General features: G+C 36.0%; 1 protein-coding gene across 2 annotated transcripts in view; it reads right to left on the reverse strand.

Annotated features, from left to right (window-relative positions):
- Positions 1 to 3,553: 3,553 nt before the first annotated feature.
- LOC128858614 (sodium-dependent nutrient amino acid transporter 1-like) overlaps positions 3,554 to 19,704 on the reverse strand; it is a 33,216-nt gene continuing 17,065 nt past the window's right edge. For both annotated transcript variants that reach the window (XM_054095031.1, XM_054095032.1), the window contains exons 2-11: positions 10,086 to 10,281; positions 9,940 to 10,029; positions 9,628 to 9,862; positions 9,303 to 9,573; positions 6,493 to 6,596; positions 6,059 to 6,425; positions 5,895 to 5,994; positions 4,337 to 4,513; positions 4,165 to 4,259; positions 3,554 to 4,082 (exon numbers count right to left, since the gene is read on the reverse strand). In XM_054095031.1, the coding sequence (XP_053951006.1) occupies positions 3,909 to 4,082; positions 4,165 to 4,259; positions 4,337 to 4,513; positions 5,895 to 5,994; positions 6,059 to 6,425; positions 6,493 to 6,596; positions 9,303 to 9,573; positions 9,628 to 9,862; positions 9,940 to 10,029; positions 10,086 to 10,281 (1,809 nt within the window). In that variant the 3' untranslated portion in view covers positions 3,554 to 3,908. The remainder of the gene's footprint in view (positions 4,083 to 4,164; positions 4,260 to 4,336; positions 4,514 to 5,894; positions 5,995 to 6,058; positions 6,426 to 6,492; positions 6,597 to 9,302; positions 9,574 to 9,627; positions 9,863 to 9,939; positions 10,030 to 10,085; positions 10,282 to 19,704) is intronic.

A 19,704-nucleotide genomic window follows, 5' to 3' on the forward strand; every position in this document is an offset into this window, starting at 1 on the left:
GTACGAGATGTCATTTATTTGAAGGCCAAACAAATTAATATATTGAATTATATTAATATAGGATGGCCACATAGCTGTGATGTTTTTTCTAATTATAATATATATATAATATATAGGCAATGAAATCCAGGAATCAAAATATTCAGTAAGGATTGCTACTTATCTCGCATCATTTCGCACTTACGAGTATGTGCAATAACATTGATGTAATTTAGAAGTAAGACAAAAACAGGAATAAATTTATCCCCTTTCTGGAAAGGTAGTAAAAAATTTAAAAAAGGTCTTTGTAAACCAAATAATCATTGTATGTTTTTTATGAATGGTGCTTAAATATCATATTTTGAAATTAACCATTCCCTTGGATTTGTCGCATATTAACAATGTAACAATTTCTGCCACTTTCGTTACGTTGAAAAACAAAACGCGTTTTTTTTGTTCAAAATTAGCTTTATTTATTTTATTTATTATTATTATTAAAGTCAAACATACAACGTAGCGAAGCAATTTATTTTTGAAACACGAGCTTTCTTTTATACGTTTAATTTTGTAAGGTAAGGTATTCCAAAGACGGACAGAGAACACAAAGTATTGACGTTCAGTCACCAAACAACTGTATTTCATTGGGACTAAGTTTAACGAACGGCAGGACTTTGAAAGCATAAGTCGATATTTGAGGTATCTGGGTTTCTGAGTGTTTATGATCTTGTGGAGTAAAACTAAACATTTAAAGCTAAGCAAGTCGTAAAAGGATACGGAAGCAATTTTTTTCGCAAATACAGAAATATGGTCATAACGTTTTTTACAGTACACATATCTTGCAATCTTGTTATACAAAACATTAAGCTTACTACGACACACACTATCACAAGGAGTATATAACTCACAACCAAACAGTAACGTAATTTCCTTTATTCATAAACATAATTTCCATCAAGACAAACTCAATCATTCCAGCGCCGCTCTAACATTTAATACCACTTTTGTAGAACGATTTATGGGATAACAGAACGATAAAGATGCGAAAGTCAAAACAAAGCAAAATGGGTAAAAACATAATTCCTGCTAACTATTGTAGCAAAAGTTTTAATTTCTATGCTTCTGAAGACTTTTTCTTTAGAATTTGATTTTAAGTTATAAGTAGCTTTTCCAAGAGGACATCACGGACTTATTAAGTAACCCAAGATGGCCAGCACGGGGTGAAAATTAGACATCTTATAATAGGTTCACATATAACTAGATTATTTAATTTTCCGAGCTTGACTCCCAATACGTAATTAAAAAAAATTCTCTCCCGAAATCCGGGATTATAACATAATCTTAGATTATAACGCTGTGGTTTCTGAGTTATCGACAGTTGTTATTACAAATGTAAGGAGAAACGTCAAAGTAAAAACTAAATAAAATTGACGCCGACAATAAAAAGAGATTTGTAGACTTAATTCTAGTAAAATTTTTGTTAGATATTATTGATTATGCATTCATATTACATACAGAAGCGTGTGCCCATAGACGCTTTGGCTTGTTATTGCTTATTGTAAAATGTTATATTGAATTTCGCATACGTAATGCTGCCATACTTTTGTGATACCTCAGAAGACGTCGTTCACGGATTTCATCCAACTGTTTATTACTAGCAGCAAATTGCACGATGAAATCAACTATTATTTTTCTTTGCCTTCTCATCATATCGTTAATAATAATAATAAAACCAAAAACTTTAGAATATTACCAGACCAATTTCTATGAAGAAAACGCTCCGAAACAGTCATTCCAGCTGATTGTTAATTTTGCAGATAATCTGCCATATGTGAACGGTAGATTAATTTTTGTGAGTTTTTTGCTAATCACTGCATAAATGAAATTACTGCGCACCTTTAATTATTGCTTCATGACGTCGATATACACGAGCTGTGATGATTTCATATCTCACACCGTTGTTGTTTTATTGAAATCGTTCTTATCTGGTCACCCTTTATAATATTAAATGAAGCAACCTTTTATGGGGGCCGCCGCTTTATAAGGGCGGCCGCCGTAGCCGAATAGGTTGGTGCTACCATTCGGAATCCACAGAGAGAACGTAGGTTCGAATCTCGGTGAAACACCAAAATTAAGAAAAACATTTTTCTAATAGCGGCAAACATTTTTCACCTCGGCAAGCAATGACAAACCTCCGAATGTATTTCTGCCATGAAAAAGCTCCTCATAAAGCGTTTTTCAGTAAGAGCGCTTCAATTTTTTTTTTTAATAAAACACAAACGGTTTGACTTTTTTAACTATATTAATTTTTTTTTTATTATCGAGTTTGAACATATACATTTAAGTATGAAATTCGATTTCTTTTGCATGACCACCGCGTGCACGTTTTACGAAGTCCAATCGTTGAACTCAATTTTCGACCACTCTTTTGCATAAATCGGCCGAAATTCCAGCAATTTCGCGTTCAATATTGGCTCTGAGCTCACAAATCGTCGCCGGTTTGTTACTGTAGACCAATGACTTCACATAACCCCAAAGAAAATAGTCTAGAGGCGTCAAATCACACGAGCGAGGGGGCCATTCGACTGGTCCATTTCTGGAAATAATGCGCTCATCGAACTTACTCTTCAACAAATCAATTGTAGCGTGTGCTGTGTGGCTTGTCGCCCCGTCCTGTTGAAACCACATGTCGTCTAAGTCCATACCATTCAATTGCGGCCAAAAATAATCGTTTATCATGTCGCGGTATCGATTTCCATTCACAGTAACGTGGCGATTGTTCTCATCAACGAAAAAATATGGGCCAATTACGCCGCCGGCATGTAAACCGCACCAAACAGTGATTTTTTCGGGATGCAACGGTGCCTCAGGAATCCCGTGTGGATTCCTTTCTGCCCAGTAACGCATATTTTGCTTGTTGACAAAGCCATTGAGCCAAAAGCGAGCTTCATCACTGAAGAACCGTAAAATGGCCGTAACGCTCTTAAAGTAGCAGCAACAGAACGATTATTTTCATAAAAAAATTGCACGATTTGCAATCGTTGCTCAAGTGTGTAGCGTTCCATGATGAAATGTATACTAATGAAGTTTACAAATGACAAGCGAAAAATAAAAAATATTGCGTCGTTCGACCTCCCTATCGGAAAAAAGTTGAAGCGCACCTATTGAAAAACGCCTTAGAAATATCTGCCGTTCGGAGTCGCCTTGACACTGTAGGTCCCTCCATCTGTGGAACAACATCAAGACGCACATCACAAATAGGAGGAGAAGCTCGTCCAAACACCCAAAAAGGGTGTACGCGCCAATTATATATATATATATAAAAGAGTAGGCAAGCGTGGGACAGAATCAAATAAGAAATATATAATATATCTAATTTTGAAACCGTATGAAAAAAGGTATTACCAGAAATATAAAATGTTTACTTTTTTAATTAATAATATTGTGTGTGCTAGCCAAGCCGAATTCATAAAAGGTGGTGACACTAGGCCAAAAATCACAATACATTAGAATGTCACGTCATAGTAGAAAACAAATCAGTGATTTATTTATTTAAAACAAATTGCGTACTTTCTCATTATTTTATTTATTTATAAAAACCCATTTGAATTTAAATTCATTACTAAATATCAATTTTCCTATTACAAATTTAAATGAAAGTAATACGTTTCGTAATTTAATTGTGTGCTGATATACGAAAATGTACGCGGCGAAAGAAAAAGATCAAATCAGGTAGCCTACTGCTACCACCTTTAATAGTTTCGCCTTACTCAAAAACTATGTACATATTTTCTCCTTTTTCGAAAATTTAAATAAATTTAAATAATTCATAAGTTATTTGGGTATATTTTGTGGGATCAATAATAAAAACTAAAATATATTAGCATTTAATATATACAAAGAGCTATGCACAGTTATTATTAACGAGGTCATTAAAAAGAGTGAAATAAATTGCGAATCTTTTGCCAAAGCTGTCTTAGCTTTCTATTTTCAACTCGCTTCGATCGTTGCTCAGCACGTTTTTCCTTGAATGTAGTCCAGTCTCTTCTGTTACTTTCCTTTAAAGGCCCCCATTTGGAATTCGCTCTGACGGATGATCGAATTGACTGAAATTTTTTATTATACTCGTATATTAAACATTCAATGCATATTTTTGAAAATACGTGGGTACGGTTTTCTAAAACTTACCTTCCATACACCTCCATTTCTATGTGACCCTATATGCCATATAGCCCAAAGAGGAAATTGAGCAACGCCGATTGTAAAAAGTATCCAACCCGCAACTAATTTTAGAAAAACGTTAGACTCATAAGTAGAACTTTTTATATTTATTTTGCGATCAAACTTATGTATATAATACCATTTGCAGCATCGGGATATAGCTTTCCGCTATATGTCAAAGACTCAATTGATGACATAGAGTATACAAAAATTATTATCATTAAAACTGGTGTGAAGAATCCCCAACATGAACGCCAATAAATGGAGACTTCTCGATTTGTCATAAATTGGACATCATCGCAGAAATTATTTATCCCTGAAAAATAAATATTAAAAAATATATATTTTGAAACTCATTATAGTCCGCTTCTTGGTTGGGTGTATCTGTTGAAAACAAGTATGTATGTATGTGTATGTGTGTATATCTAGACTCCCATTCGTAGTGTACGAGTAATATTAATAATTGTGAACTAGAAAGCTGGAGCAAAACGTTTTATTTTTATTATACACGATCAAGGGAAAACTTTGATCTCCACATTTGGTTTACATTATTTGCCTAGAATGCATTGTATTTTTTAACTAATCTGCACGAGATCTCATTTCATATGCCATAATTATAACAAGTTAATAGTTGGAAAATAAAATGATCAGCAGTAAGGAGGACCGTGATGTGTCAGAGATACAATTTATGGTCAGACATTTGAGTGGCTTTCCGTTTGAACAAAATTCAGAGATAATAAAATCGAAAAGGTATAAATGGGATGCTGTCTACTAAGCCAACTATGGAAGTTATTTGAATGAACTAGTGCATGTTTAATGCTAAGGTTTACTCTTAACAATAAAAAAAAATATTGAAAAATAACATGGTCTTTTATTTTTAGCCGGTATTTGGAAGAAATAGTTGATAGAAGACAACTGTTTATAAAGATAAATTGTTAATCATTAATAACTAATTCGGTCGGCCTTATTATCAACTACTACAGAATCCCACTAGCCTTTGAATATTTTTCCATTATTTCATTTATCTGGAAGATGATGAATCCCCTCTATTTGAAGTCACAAAGCTTTTTGTTTGACTTTTTTTGTCGAAGAACCAGCATTAGCCCCTTTAATATTTCCAACCTTAAAATCAATCGGAAATCCCAGAGTACCACTTTATATTATAACTATATATAAGCTGACTCCGAACGGCAGACATTTTTATGAGGAGCTTTTTCATGGCAGAAATACACTCGGAGGTTTGCCATTGCATGCCGACGGGTGACCGCTATTAGAAAAATGTTTTTCTTAATTTGGGTGTTTAACCGAGATTCGAACCAACGTTCTCTCTGTGAATTCCGAATGGTAGTCACGCACCAACCTATTCGGCTACGGCGGCCGCCGTATGTTATACTATGCAGGTAATTCAAAACTCTTGAAATAAGTTGCACTCTTTACTGAACTCTGTCAAAATTACTGAAACGATTGCTGTGACAATTAAGAATAATAATAATAATTTTTAAGCAGGAAAGGTAATTTTTATACAATTTCACCCTACCACTGGAGCATAGAATATCCTTAAATGATTTTTTAACTAGTGAATTAGCACAATAGAAATCGTATGTTGTAACAGGTGACGTTTTTGCCTTTCGCACTTCCCCTCTAAAATTTGTCAACATTTGAATTGACTTCTTCCTTACAAATCAAAATCAACTTACCATATATCCATGAAATGCTGATGGTTTCCAGAATGGCAAGGCCAAAAATAACAAAAGTTCCTCCATAGAAATCTACCAAATTCAAAATCCATTGGCCACCCTGAAAACGTGAATATGGCTTCAATCAATATTTTGAGTAATGCACATTGTATGGTATATACGACCGGTGTAACATATATTATGCTTGCTAAAAATCCAAAAATTGATGAAAGCAGAGCAACTTTCCAGTACCGCAACGATTTAAATTGATCACATATTATAGTAACAATGGTGCATTGTAGAGCGACTATGGAGCCAACTCCTAAAACAAACAGCATGAAGAAGAAGAGTACAGCAAAAAGCTGGGGAACTGCTCTAAACTTTGCAATGGCATCCGGATATGATATGAAGGCAAGCCCAGTACCGCTTTTTATAACTTCTTTGATGTCTGTGATTTGGAGATTATGCGCCAAGTTACCCAGTATACCAAAAATGGATACACCAGCCAGAAGACTTGTGAGAGTATCTAAGGAAGTAACTATCATAGCATCCCTTAAAAAATAAGATAGATTATTCATATACTCATAGATATTCTTTATCATAAATTCCCGATAAGTACCTATAAATGCAGTGATCGAAACGGTTGTATGAGGAAAACATAACTATTGGACCAAGACCCACAGCCAGAGAGAAAAAGCATTGCACCACAGCCTCCTTCCATACCTTTAAAAGAAAATCTTAATAGTTAGTTTACATATTTACCACACTGGCAAGAGCATTTTTTGTCGATAGCACAGAGCTTGCCGTGTTTTTATGTTAAACGGTCGACCCCCAATTAACTTATAATCATTAGAATATCTATTGTAATTACAAATTAAATTTTATATTTCGTATAAGGCAACGATAAATTAAACCAGAGAGAGTTTAACATCGCACAAGTCTCTCTCTCTGCTCTACACCATGCGCAAGATGGTATATATGCAGGCATATACCATGATGAAAAGATTAATCATAGATGACTAGATGCGAAACTCTTTTTCTCGTGACAGCGCTGAAAAATGTGCATTTTTTATAACATTCGTCAGTAGTGCCACACCGGAAGAAACTTTGAATGGGTATTTTTTAAACAAAAATTGGGAATATATATACACATAGTAGAAAAAGTCTGCGTTCACCTATGCAAATATTCTTTGCATTAGAAAAAGTTCAAAACAATTAATATTTCAGAAATTTTTTTTAATGAGTTTTATTTAGTTCACTTAAACGTAACTATCACACATATTTCGCTACCAATAACAAAATCAAATTTAAAATGAGATCACATAAAATTAAAAAGGCCATTCAAACTAAACGGAAAAAGTTTGCGTTCACTTCAATAATAATAAAATAAAAGGCTTAAGATCATAGAAATGTTTTAAAATTAATAGCTAGTTGGATATCCACGCCTTTTTATGGCTTCTAGAAGGCGTCTTTTCATCGATCCAACTAGTTTGGCTGTTATTTCTGGACTTATGGCTTCCCATTCCTCTTTAAGCGCGTTCTTAAGCATTTCCTTGCGAGTTATTGTACGCTTTCGTATTTTTTTTTCTAGAACGTCCCATAAGTGCTCAATGGGGTTAAGATCAGGTGATTGTGGTGGTGTGCGAAGTTGTTTTGGAACATTATACAACAACCACAACCTAATAATCTCTGCTGTGTGTTTCGGGTCGTTGTCCTGTTGGAAAACAAATCTTTCACCGAGTCCCAGTTTGATTGCACTTTCTCTCAAATTCGTTTTTAAAATATCGAGATAATCATGTATTTTCATTATCGACTCAATAAACTGTATATTTCCAACGCCCGAACTAGCCATACACCCCCATATCATGGCACCTCTCCCCTCATGCTTTACCGTAGGTACCAGAAAAAATCACACTATTCCAAAACTCAGGTGGCTTGTTTACGTATTCCTTGACGAAACCATCCGCTTAAGTCGATTTACTCGCGAAATGAAGGGTTTTTTTCGGGCCACTCTGCCGTGAAATCCGATTCTTTTTAGAATTTTTCTTACTGTATCTGGATGTACTTTCTTTTGGTATTTTACCTCTATGTCTTTTGAAATTTGGCTTGCTTTTAGTCGTGGATTAGACTTCACAAGAATAGTTATGTTGCGTTCTTCTCTTTCCGTCAGTTTTTTTGGACGCCCAGAACGAGGCTTAGACTCCAAACAATTCGTTTGCTTGAAGTTGTTTATCACTCTTTGGACCGTGGAGTATTACCTCCCAACAATTTTCGCGATTTCTCGATAGCTCTTACTATTTTGCCACAAACTTACAATGATTTTCCTTTCACCAATATCTATTTCTTTTCGCCTTTGGTCCATAGTAACAAAAAATGTATTTCTAATATCAATTTTTCCCTCTTTAGATTTGTTCTTAACCGCGTCAACTACATGAATGATTTAAAATTTAATTTAACGTAATTGCCATGCAAATAATCGTCACTATTCGAAATGAACGCACACTTTTTCTGCTCAGCCTATTTAAGTAACTGTACTACAATCCCGTTATCTGAACACGACGCAGTTCAAACTCCAAAAAATTTTGTTCATACCCTCTACATATAGTTTTCTTTGAAATAAGTGAAAAGAAATAACTGAGAGTTTTAAGATAAACACGTTAAATTATTTTAATACTTTATAACAGTGGGTGAACGCAGACTTTTTCTACCATGTGTACATATATAAATGGCGCATACACCCATTTTGGGTGTTTGGCCGAGCTCCTCCTCCTCTTGATGTTGTCCCACAAATAGAGGGGCCTACAGTTTCAAGCCGACTCCGAACGGCAGATATTTTTATGTGCAGCTTTTTCAAGGCAGACATACACTCGGAGGTTTGCCATTGTCTGCCGAGGGGTGATCGCTATTATACATAGCATAAAATAGATAAATAAGCTAAAAAATCGAAATTTGATTTTAAATTTTGGCGCATATTTTTTTCTGAATCATTTAGTTTGTTTGAAAACATAAATTGAATACATTTTCGTTTATCAAGGGAACATAGAAATGCACAAGCAAATCCCTTGCAAAATGCCGTCGGCATTCGTTAATTTCATTTCATACAGAAACCAAAAACTGAGCAGAGCCAATGTACTTGTACATAATTCCCTGTGATCAGCTCTGTTAAGAAGTTCCCCGCTGTCGAGTTGAGCGAGGTGAAAAAGTCTTCGCGGTCAGACTTCATTTTTGACAATTCACACTATTCGTAGCTCGTGAGACTTCTCTATACATTAACTTTCTCTGTGCGTATGTATAGTAAAACGTTTAAGAAATTGATCTAGAAAAATTAAGAAGAGAGTTTAAATATTTTATTCATTATATCCGAAATTTAGCTTTACCCCTGCGTCGAATCATATTATAGATTTAATTTCACAGTATACGCATACATACCTTTGGATTAAGCAGTTCATGCCAATTAGGTTCTAGGAAAAAAATTATTCCATCCAGTGCGCCTTCCAGAGTAACGGCACGCACGAGTAATGCGACAAGAATAACGTAGGGAAACAAAGCCAGAAAATAGGCAGCTTTCCCCGAGCTTTTCACCCCTTTCATGATTACTAAGAAAATTACAACCCACGACACAAACAATGACAGAGTCAGTTTCCATTCTGGTGCACCTAACCCGTCCGAAATATCATCTTTCTCTCTTATAACCTCTTTCCTGTTGTTTTGCAAAAATTTAGTTAGAACTTCCAAATTTCTTTAAAAAACTTACAAAAAATACAGCTCTGAGCTGCTTTGAAGTTGGACTGATGAGTTCGAAGCCTCCACATCGTCCACACTTTCGCTAGCATAAGAATCGACACAATTACTACCCCATTCAGGTCGACACTGCGTCCAAGGTAGTACCGACTGGCATGAAACCACCAAATAGTACAATGTTAATGCCAAGAGCGACGAATAGTAAGTAATAATACAAATGGTTGCCAATGCTTGGCCATATCCAACACCTAAAATGCAATTATTTAAAGGAAAAGTTATCCAAACATTATTGAAGCCAAGATTATTCACATTGTTTAACAAATACCCAAAAATGAAGGACAAACGCTCCAAATTTTCACCGAACCCCTGCTTGTGAACTGACCGAGAATCATTTCGAGGTAATACATAGGCTTTCCTTGAAGAATAAGATGTGATTAACAGTTATTAAATGACTACTTTTTGAAAACGTACCTATCAAGAAGAGAACGATGATATATGGAATAAGAAAAGCCCCTCCACCATTTTCGTAAGCTGTAAAGGGAAATCGCCATACATTTCCCAATCCGACTGACATTGAGATACATGACATGAGAAACTCTAATCCATTCGACCAGTTGGCGCGCTCCTCAGGAGCTTTTGCATTGCCTTTATCATTTTTACCGGGAATCTAAAAAAGAAAGTGTTTAAATAATTTAACAGTTTAAGTTTTATCATATAAATAATTATACAATATTAATACATATAATAGCAGCTTTTAATATTCTTGTTGACATATTGGGTTGGAGAGAAAGTTGTGTCGTATTTTAAAGAAAATATTTCAAGTGGAACCCAAATACTTTGCTTTAACAGAAACCCAAGAGATTTAACGTGGTATCCAACAGTTGTATGATAAATACCGAACTCTTCTGCAATTTTTCGACTTGTTGAATGTGGAATATTTCCCTACATGGATCGCAAAATATCATTATACATGCAATAGATCTTGGATGGTCGTCCAGATCGTTCACTTTCTTGGAGGCTCAGATCCACGAAACGAAATTTGCTAAACCATCTTTGACAAGTACGAAATTTTTACACAACTTGACACATCTCAAAGTGTTATCTGCACAAATTTGCAGAATCTTGCCTATTTACACGATTGCGTTAGAAATACTACGGAATAAGCCATTTATACTCGGCGATTTCCCATTGGACGTAACCAGACTTTAAAGTACAATTTTTGTATAAGTCCCCTGAACAGTGCAAGGTGTAATACAGGCCATAACTGTTGCCACCTTGGGCTCAACTTCAGGATGTTGTGCTGAGATTTATAGACTTGTTCAATGAAGTTGTGTATTGGTTGTACGAAAGATCAAAAAATTTGGTAGGCTTTGGTGGCATGTTCACAACGTCATTCTGTTTCGTGCTTATTTTCGGCGTTTATTGCAGAACATTTGTGGGTAAAAGATCCAACTTGATTACGTCAACACGTTTATGACCTGCATAGGAGTATTTTAACTCTAGAATTTAAAAGATCTATTGAAAGATAGGCCTGGCAATTTGTTTTGAAAGAATTTGTTTTACTAATCCAAATAATTATTCCCCAACTTTTTAAGGTTTTTTCTTGTATGTAATTATAGAAAAATTTAAGATTTTTTCGATATAACCATCACAAAGAAGGAGAAAGTCAATTAATATCCTTAAAAAATAAAATGGAATGGGACCATTAGATTTAAGTCACCTTCCAAACAATTTCTTTATTTACTACCCCTAGGATTAGCGACAAACTATCACCTTCCCAACATGCATACAGCAAAGGCAAATCAGTGGAAACAGCGCTCCATGAGCTAGTTCACACAGTCGAGAAATCACTTCACTACAAAGAATTTACCCTCGCTGCCTTTCTAGACATCGAGGGTGCTTTCAATAACATATATCCGGAAGCAATTACCACTTCGCTAACGGAAATGGGAGTAAGCAATGCAACAAACTCGTTTATAGAACGAATGCTAACTGGGCGAACGATAAGCGCAAATTTGGGTGACACATTTGTTAAAAAATTGCCGATCAGGGGTACACCCCAAGGTGGGATAATTTCTCCACTTCTGTGGAACCTAACTGTCAATAATCTTCTACAAGAACTGGAAAAAATTGGAGGTAAAATAATATCATATGCCGATGATATTGTAATAGCAATCTCGGGGAAACACCTTCCAACATTATGTGACCTCCAACAAAGATCTCTCAACAGACTATCACTTTGGTGTAAAAGTCGAGGACTACAGGTAAATCCGGAAAAAAACGGATCTGATACTTTTTAGTAGGAAACACAAAACACCTACTCTTCAACAAATATTCCTAGGAGGGAAACCACTTAGAGTAATAGAAAGGGCAAAATATCTAGGACTTATACTAGATAGGAAGCTAAATTGGGGGCTCACAGTCGCAGACAGAGCACGAAAAGCTATGACCGCAATGTACTCCTGCGGAAGGCTTATTGAAAAGAAATGGGGATTGGAACCCAGAATGATACATTGGCTCTACACAGCAGTGGTTAGGCCAATTCTCTACTACGGTATAGTAATATGGTAGGATGCCCTTCAGAAGGGTGTGAGCATCAAGAAACTTGACAAGGTGCAAAGACTAGCATCTGTTCTGATAACCGGCGCCATGTCAACCACACCATCGAAAGCATTATATGCGACACTAAACCTCCTTCCGGTAGATCTGCAGGCAATATATTATATAACGCACGCAGTGCGGCAATAAGGCTGAACACTCTAAACAAGTGGTCAAACACGGATTATGGCCACGGTAAAATCCTGGCTGGCACTTTGGGCTTCCCGGACTAGTGGACTATGCACTCCCGCCTATACTTGCCATTACATCGTTTACGACCCTCCTACCCTCAAGGGAAGAGTGGGAACGGGACGACGTGAGACAGGGCGAGACCATCCATGTTTACACAGATGGCTCAAAGCTCGAGGGCAGGGTGGGCGGAGGTGTATATTCTGAAATCTGGGGATCTCCTTCAGTTTTCGGCTCCCCGACTACTGTAGTGTCTTTCAGGCTGAACTGATGGCAATAATAAAAGCCGCGACACTGATACAGTGTGATGCGATATCCGAAAATGATATCTACATTTTCACTGATAGCTAAGCGGCGATAAAATCCCTCACAAAACAGTCGACAACCTCCAAGGTAGCCATGAAATGCCGCACATCTCTTAACGAGATGGCTGAGTCATTTCACCTAAAGGTAACATGGGTTCCTGGCCATCGCGACATTGAGGGTAACTGTAGAGCCGATGAACTAGCAAGACTCGGCACTAAATTGTCTGACGAGCACATAGATAATGACATAGGGATACCCTTACAAACATGTAAGCTACACATCCTAGAAGAAATTGTAAAGAAATCAAACGAAAGATGGCGAAATGAAGCAACCTGCAAAATCGCCCGTCAACTTTGGCCGACTCTAAATGCTAAACGCACAGAATCTCTGCTAAGCCAAAATAAACGCAGTCTTAGCACATTGATCTCGGTCATAACGGGGCACTGCCTAATAGGCAGACACGCTCAAAGGATGGGTGTGCAAGCACATGACTTCTGTAGAAGTTTTCTAGATGAGGACGAGGAAAAGACAATCTCGCACCTACTGTGCCACTGCCCTGCTCTATCCAGACGCAGGTTTACTATTCTGGGTAGACAATTTTTTAATGAGCTAGTACCTCAGTACTATAGAAATCAGAGATATTTAAAAATTTTTGAAAAACACACACTGGTTTTAGGAGAGATAGGGACAAGCTTCCCACGCGGCATCACAATGGGCTATGAGCCTGAGTGTGTCCCACAGGCCAACCGCTTCAACCTAACCTAACCTAACCTACCCCTAGCATACCTTGGAGCGATGATGGAGTATTCTGGATAGATATTTCCCACTGAAGCATTGGCGACCTGCCCATCTTTGTTTTCTTCTTCTTCTTCCTCCTTTGTTTTTAAGCCTTCCAAAAATAAAAATTCAAACACTGCACGATCTTGATTTTTTCCATTGTAGAAAATACTGTGATACGTCGATACTAATGGCTTGTAAACAAAGAATGAATTGACACATCGAAATGAAACTTCAGTACGTTTACATGAAGAGTGTACCAACATGACAAAACAAAAAAATTAGGATTGTGGCACTCTCTTACGGAACCGCAAAACTTATTGAACCACCTAGTATATTATCGCATTTGCCACAAGTCGAATTTTATTATATCATTATGTAAATTTATTTTATTTTAGAAATTTGTAAAATCTGTTATTTCTGTTTACATTTTTAATTTGTTTTGTTACATAATATATATGGACCCCTAAATGTAAGTTGCGATAGAGTACATGTGTCATCACTTATTTTACAACGCTTGGGGTCTCTGATTCCATTAGCTCATGATGTAAGTGCCAATATTTTATTACATGCAAATACGTATTTATCTGCATATCCCCGTTTATGTCAGGCATATATAAGTTAATAAATTATAAATTCATTTTAGTTTATTAAAACATATTTCAGAACTGAGCTCTTTATTCGTTCAATTCTCCTTTTACACTGAACTCTTAAAATTACGATGCCTCTTATAAATAGTCTTAAGCTGGTTTACATATTTATTTGTTGATCAGCATTTCTTATGCTGGTTTACATGTTTATTTGTTGATCAGCATTTCTTATGCTGGTTTACATATTTATTTGTTGATCAGCATTTCTTATGCTGGTTTACATATTTATTTATTGATCAGCATTTCTTATGCTGGTTTACATGTTTATTTATTGATTATCATTTCTTATGCTGGTTTACATATTTATTTGTTGATCAGCATTTCTTATGCTGGTTTACATATTTATTTATTGATCAGCATTTCTTATGCTGGTTTACATGTTTATTTATTGATTAGCATTTCTTATTATTTGGCACAGTAAAGTAAGCATAAATGAGTTATAAGCATTTAGCTGTAATGTAAGCAGTCATGAAATATGCTGACTAAATATTGAAATAGGATAACTGATATGAAATAACTAAATATTGAAATATGAATATGCTGACTAATATTGAAATAGGAATAAATGTTGCATTAACTCTTCCCCTCTTAAAAGCGATCGTCCTCGAGCGTTACGTGTTGATAGAGTTAATTTGTATAGTAGTATTTAATTCTGTATTTTTCACAAATTTGTTTTTCTCAATAAAAATTTTTTTTAATTCCAAATTAATAGTAATATTCAACTTATATTTTTTTTCAATAATTTCTTTATAATTCTTAGTATTGCTTAATATTAATATCCTTTTTTTCAATAATTTCTTTATAATTCTTAATATTGCTTAATATTAATATCCTTACACTAGTACTTCCCGGCGGTGGGGTGTGGTTCCTTTTTGCTAGTCTCTGCTACTGGGGCACCTCCAATTCGCACTATTAGAAGCGAGCGTTTTTTTCCTACTGGATTCTAACGCTGCACCGGCTCATTGTTCGCGTCCTTGTAATCGTTAATATTTAATTCTGTATTTTTCACAAATTTGTTTTTCTCAATAAAAATTTTTTGTAATTCCAAATTAATAGTAATATTCAACTTATATTTTTTTCAATAATTTCTTTATAATTCTTAATATTGCTTAATATTAATATCCTTTTTTTTTCAATAATTTCTTTATAATTCTTAATATTGCTTAATATCAATATCCTTTTTTTTCAATAATTTCTTTATAATTCTTAATATTGCTTAATATTAATATCCTTTTTTTCAATAATTTCTTTATAATTCTTAATATTGCTTAATATTAATATCCTTTTTTTCAATAATTTCTTTATAATTCTTAATATTGCTTAATATTAATATCCTTACACTAGTACTTCCCGGCGGTGGGGTGTGGTTCCTTTTTGCTAGTCTCTGCTACTGGGGCACCTCCAATTCGCACTATTAGAAGCGAGCGTTTTTTTCCTACTGGATTCTAACGCTGCACCGGCTCACTGTTCGCGTCCTTGTAATCGTACTCTTTTTTGTACAAAACACTTCACTTCACGAACTTTGAGACCGGTCCCTGCTCGGGCGCCAGTTAATAAATTATAAATTTATTTTAGTTTATTAAAACATATTTCAGAACTGAGCTCTTTATTCGTTCAATTCTCCTTTTACACTGAACTCTTAAAATTACGATGCCTCTTATAAATAGTCTTAAGCTGGTTTACATATTTATTTGTTGATCAGCATTTCTTATGCTGGTTTACATGTTTATTTGTTGATCAGCATTTCTTATGCTGGTTTACATATTTATTTGTTGATCAGCATTTCTTATGCTGGTTTACATATTTATTTATTGATCAGCATTTCTTATGCTGGTTTACATGTTTATTTATTGATTATCATTTCTTATGCTGGTTTACATATTTATTTGTTGATCAGCATTTCTTATGCTGGTTTACATATTTATTTATTGATCAGCATTTCTTATGCTGGTTTACATGTTTATTTATTGATTAGCATTTCTTATTATTTGGCACAGTAAAGTAAGCATAAATGAGTTATAAGCATTTAGCTGTAATGTAAGCAGTCATGAAATATGCTGACTAAATATTGAAATAGGATAACTGATATGAAATAACTAAATATTGAAATATGAATATGCTGACTAATATTGAAATAGGAATAAATGTTGCATTAACTTATAGTATGTATGTGTGTATCTGCGTATAGACATTCGAAAGAAACTGCATTCAACTGCGTTTAAATGAAGTACCAATATTTGTAAAAGCGAACGTTGACCCGAAAAGACATACCGACTTGACAAATAACAAATACTTGTGAAATACTTTTGACGTCGATGCAAGCAAACGGTTTTCCTTTGTTATGTTATATCTTTAGCATCGGAATTTAATTCGAGTTTTTAATACATATATCAACTCCGCTTTCTTTTAAGTTCAACTACAAATATTTTCATACAGTTCAGAAATTCAGAAAAAAATAACTTTTTTTGAGAACCTCCTGAAAGTTCGTTTTTGTCGATCATTGTAATTTAAGATAAAAAATATCAATTTTATTTTTACCAAGTTTTTCAAACAAGAAACTATTTTTCATGCAATGCACGCTGCTGAAAATTATAGACCGTATTAGTAATATTGCGACCATAGATCCTTGTATGAAACTTGAGTATTGGCAGCTCAAGTAATTGTCCAAAAATTTGTATAACTAACGGTAAAACTTATATTATATTTATTATTTATAAGCATATATGCATGCTTATTCCAATTATAACGGTGCATAACGTTGATGTTGATAATGTTTGGCGAAGATGGTATACAGGGCGTGCTATTTGCATTTGAAATTTGAAATAGCTTAAGCTAAGTGTGGTTTTTTTTATTCAAAAGTACATACAATCCCTACAGTTAATTATGGAGTACTAACCGATACAATGAACCCAATTTTTAGCACATATCCAACTGCATGGGGCCGCATTTGATCGACAGCTGCACCAATTTCACTCTTGAGAGCATCAATCATTGCTAGTTGATTCCTGTAACATTTATTTAATGGCTTTCCAACATAGCCCAACGGAGTCAAATCGCAGCTACGTGGTCGTTGATACACAAATAGCACAGAAGGCGCTGTTCTTCTGCCGAATTTAGCACGTAATTTTCTTGCGGTTACGGGAGGTAATTCACCATTTTACAAGTCAATTTTTTATTATTTTCCAACGTTTTCCAACGTTTAGACATAATTTCAAATGTTATCTTGCGTCAAATTGCGTAAATTGTGCGAAAGGGGGAGGAAATATTGAGTGGTTGCCGAGAATCGAGTATGCGACTACACAACGTTTCTGTGCAAGTATTATTACTTTGAATTGTAAGTGAAAAAATTGCCAGCTTTTGAGAAAAAAATAAAAGTTTTTTATAAATATTTGCTTGTACTTTCCGATAAAAAGTGCAATAAAATTGTTTCTATCTTTCCAAATTTTTTTTGCAAATTTAGAAATTTTTTTAGTTATGATCAAATGAAAGCTTGGAGTTTTTCCTCTCAAAAGATTATTTCTTATGCAAAGACTAAATTTCTTGATTGAATTTTGATCTTGAACGCACTCACTGGCTGCATTGCATGAGGTTAGATTTAATCAGGTCTACCTGAGTGCAATGTGGACAGGTGATGTCTAGCTAAGATCGATGTATGCCCTCTCCTTCCTCACCGCGGTGACTAACTCTCCATGTTACCCCAAAGGGTGGTCGAGGGGCTAATACAAAGATCATTGCTAATGAGGCTCCTGGCGGCTAGGAATAAAACGCTATGGATTTGAGATCCCTGAAATAAAAACTCATATGGAGGTAGACGAGGAAAACACACGGGTTAGGATATTAACCCAAACGTCGGTGGGAGACGAGGCTGCTACCACCGGCGGGCACAGTGAAAACGGAAGCTGTGTCGCCAGCCGCCACACCTGTACTATAACGGGAGCAGTTATAGTAGCTGTATTGCTACTGCCAACACAAACACAAAAAAATCACTATTCATCGTGCGGGTGTCATACTTCAAGTAGACTCGAACCTGGAGAGCACACCTAGCGTAAATACCGCAGAAGAAGATGCTTTACTTAACCCTCCGGTAAAACTCGATGGTGCCATTTCGGACAGTAAGAAAAGACCTAGAGTAAAACCAAGTAAGGAGGGGCTGAAAGCTAAGTCGCGATACAAAGCAGCGGTCAAGATCCGCGACCGACTTGGTGGCATGGCCAATCTGACGCAAACAGAAGCGGAAAGACTGGCATGGGCTAGGGAGGAAGCAGGAAAAGGCAGTGCATATTTTGCAATACGTATTGGATGTGCCGCATCGAACCCAAAGTTCGCCAACAAGGTAGAGGAGCAAATGATCTTAAAGAGGCAGCGATCTACAGAAAGCGAACGGAAGCTGCTCAACACAAAAAGAAGGTGCAAAGGCGACGCTGTAAAGCTAATCGCAAAGCACTCAACCAGAGACGGTGAAAAACCATCCACATCTAAAGCAGCGGCGGCAGTCTGTGAGGTAGCCAAGAAGCACTTGACCGTGGCGCTTACTGATCGCAGTAACCCGTTGGGACGAATAACGCAGGAGCAATGGAAGGTAGTTTAGAGGAAACTACTGGGTGCTCTGTTCGCAAACATTGACGCTGATCCGAGCGCAACAATACCTACATTTGATGGAGTAGGCTGGTTCAGCGGCATCAAGGTAATAAATTGTAAAGACGATCCCACTCTCATATGGGTTAAGGCAGCGGTGAAAAAACTTCAAGGCCTATGGGAAGGGGCTGATACCGCGCACGGCCAATCCAGAGTATGCTTTAAAACTCCTGCAACGACAAAATACGGATGTTCCTACCTATGAGGGTCATAACTTGTGAGTAATTGTGGTTTTGGTTATGACGGGGAAACCAAAGCTCAATCATCTCAATGGAAGCTGCCGCACGAACCAAGACCGAAAAAAGCGCGCCAAGTTCGGTCGAATGTAAAAGTTTTGCTTACCGTTTTTTTCGATTGCAGGGGTGTTGTGCATCATGAGTTCTTGCCACAGGGTAAAACGGTCCATAAGGAATATTACCTACAAGTTATGCGCAATTTGCACGAAGCAATCCGTCAGAAACTCCCGGATTTGTGGAAGAACAAAAATTGGCTCTTGCATCACGGTAACGCCCCTGCTCACATTGTTGCTTGTTCGCGATTTTTTGGCCAAAAACAACACACTAATGATGACACAGTCACCGTATTCCCCAGAGGCCCATGAAAGGACGACGCTACGCTACGATTGACGAGATAAAGACGGCATCGAAGGAGGAGCTGAACAAGATAAAAATAAATATTTTTTGAAGTGCTTTGAAGATTGGAAAGAACGATGGCACAAGTGCATAATATCTCATGTGGACTACTTTGAAGGGGACAGAATAGATATTAATGAATAAATAAATACTTTTTGAAAAAAACACAAAAATCGCGATACTTTTTGAACACACCTCGTATCTATATATATATAATTGGCGCGTACGCCCCTTTTGGGTGTTTGGCCGAGCTCCTCCTCCTATCTACTGTACTATTTAAAAGGCACAATTTTTTGTTTTAAG

The sequence above is a fragment of the Anastrepha ludens genome, chromosome 3 (genome assembly GCF_028408465.1).
Source record: "Anastrepha ludens isolate Willacy chromosome 3, idAnaLude1.1, whole genome shotgun sequence".
NCBI classification, from domain to species: Eukaryota; Metazoa; Arthropoda; class Insecta; order Diptera; family Tephritidae; genus Anastrepha; species Anastrepha ludens.